This window comes from Corticium candelabrum, chromosome 20 (genome assembly GCF_963422355.1).
Source record: "Corticium candelabrum chromosome 20, ooCorCand1.1, whole genome shotgun sequence".
Classification (NCBI taxonomy): Eukaryota; Metazoa; Porifera; class Homoscleromorpha; order Homosclerophorida; family Plakinidae; genus Corticium; species Corticium candelabrum.
Genome location: NC_085104.1, coordinates 883,316 through 885,815, shown reverse-complemented (window position 1 = coordinate 885,815; position 2,500 = coordinate 883,316). Strand labels below are relative to the sequence as shown.

The 2,500-nt window shown below is 43.8% G+C and overlaps 1 protein-coding gene across 3 annotated transcripts in view; it reads left to right on the top strand.

Annotated features, from left to right (window-relative positions):
- The window catches only part of LOC134195549 (CXXC-type zinc finger protein 1-like), a 12,962-nt gene that overhangs the window by 2,495 nt on the left and 7,967 nt on the right, over window positions 1–2,500 (top strand). For all 3 annotated transcript variants that reach the window (XM_062664588.1, XM_062664589.1, XM_062664590.1), the window contains exons 5-6: window positions 10–84; window positions 885–1,142. In XM_062664588.1, the coding sequence (XP_062520572.1) occupies window positions 10–84; window positions 885–1,142 (333 nt within the window). The remainder of the gene's footprint in view (window positions 1–9; window positions 85–884; window positions 1,143–2,500) is intronic.

Here is a 2,500-nt window from a genome sequence, read left to right as displayed (position 1 = left end):
TTATTGAAGGATATGAGAAAGTATGGAGGGACTGGAGCAAAGAGACAGAAATGTTTGTTGCGGCAGTGTGAAGAATTGTCTCCGGTTGGTGTCGTTATGAGTTGGTTTAGGTGGACAGGCAGACTGACAGTTGGGCAAGTGGGTTGACAGTCAGACTGACTAACAGGGAGAATGGTAGATGAGCACGTAGGGGGTATAGGTAAGTAGGCAAGTGGACAGTAGTAGGTAAGCAAACAAAGACAGACAGACAGACAGACGGAGATAGACAGATGGATGGACGGATGGATGGATGGACAAACAGAAATGAAAGAAACAGTTAGACAGACAGACAGACAGACAGACGGAAAGATGGATGGACAAACAGTTAGACAGACAGATGGATGGACAGATGGATGGATGGATGGACAAACAGTTAGACAGACAGATGGATGGATGGATGGACAAACAGTTAGACAGACAGACGGACAGATGGATGGACAAACAGTTAGACAGACAGACAGATGGATGGATGGACAGATGGATGGATGTATTGACAAACAGTTAGGCAGACAGACAGACAGACGGACAGATGGATGGACAAACAGTTAGACAGACAGATGGACAGACAGACGGACGGATTGATAGATGGACAGATGGATGGACAAACAGTTAGACGGACAGACGGATGGACATACAGGCAGATGACGGACAGACAGATGGACAAACAGTTAGACAGAAAGAAAGACAGACAGACGGATGGATGGACAGACAGGAAGATGGACAGATGGATGGGTGGGTGGACAGATGGAGAAACAGTTAGACAGACAGACAGACAGACAGAGAAACAGATGATAGAAAATAATATCAAAAAATGAATTTGTATAATAACCATTGCATCTTTGCAGCATGCTCTATTACATAAATATGATTTGGAGATGGCTGTTGCCAGTGTAGCATCCGAGGCTCATCCTGCAGTAAAAGATCTATGGGACGTCATCTACATGGACCATTCCTACTCCATACGACCAACTAATGTTATACCTCCTGAAATCAGCAGCTATGTTGAGACACAGCAAACGTCGTCATCACAGAAGAGAAAGAAAGCGGGTGCATCCAAAAGCAAGAGTCACACATCAACACGTAGCAAGAAGGCAAAGCCAAAGGTGTGTGTGTGTGTGTGTGTGTGTGTGTGTGTGTGTGTGTGTGTGTGTGTGTGTGTGTGTGTGTCTGTGTGTGTGTGTGTGTCTGTGTGTGTCTGTGTCTGTGTGTGTGTGTGTGTGTCTGTGTCTGTGTGTGTGTGTGTGTGTCTGTGTCTGTGTGTGTGTGTGTCTGTGTGTGTGTCTGTGTGTGTGTCTGTGTGTGTGTGTGTGTGTGTGTGTGTGTGTGTGTGTGTGTGTGTGTCTGTGTGTGTGTGTCTGTCACTGCAGGCTTGTCCCAGCATACAAAAGGCAAGGCGCTCCGCCGTGCCTTGGCTCCCGCTTGGTACAGGCCCACCCTGCTTTACTGAGTAGGCAGTGGCTACTATAAAGTTCGTTCACACATTTTGCGGGTGTGGGAAAATTTGTAGATCTCGGGATTCCGAGCATGTACCGAAAGCAGGTGGAGACAACCGGTAAATAGAGATGGGGTGGCTACTATTATTTAACCCAAAAACTGACAAGTTCCGCATTGTGAAGTGTAAAGCGCCCTCCTAGACCCGCCTCACTTTGACATAAGCAGATAAGCTAAATGTTTAATTGCATTCTTTTAGAGTCACCATACACTGATCTAATTAGCTGTCTCCTAACATTTGTTCGTTGAGTCTACTGTTCTCTAGTGTAGCTATGAAGACAACAAACTTTGTATTTTAAAAATTTACGAAGTTGTTTGAGGCAAGCAACTAATTCTTTGCATATTATTTTAATTCTTTGCCTAGAGGGCGTGGGATGGATGGTGAGACCAATTAGGGGAATGACTGCCATATGATATGAACTTGATTGTAATAAAAGTACTCAAAAAAGCAGCAATGGTTGTCATGCACCGCCCACAATTGCGTCGGTAGCAACTGCAGTTTCCCCTCTAGCATCACTAAACGTTTTTTTTAATTTAGGGTGTAGCTACTGCAGAATATTAGACAGCTTTAGAGAACTAACAATAAACAGGTTAACAATAGAAATAAATGAGGAAGACTTGTCAGAACTGCTACAAGATTCTCCATAGAGACTGAAAAAATGATAACAATGACTAGCACAACAAGCTTGATTCTTGTTGCTATTTTGTTGGCAGCATCTAGGCGCGTGTCATTGTAGCGGAGTAGGTAGATTTAGAGTACAAATTAATGGGGTCTGTAGATATGTTACCCCTCCCAATCACGTGTTCTCGACTGATTATGCGAATCAAGATTTAATATCTATTGCTGGAGCTCTGAAAATTTCTCACAGGCTTTAACAGACTTTTTAGTTTGACGTGTATTCCAAGTTGTGATATACTGCGATGTGTGAGTCACACTAATCCTTGACCTAAAACTCCTCTTTTTAGCACA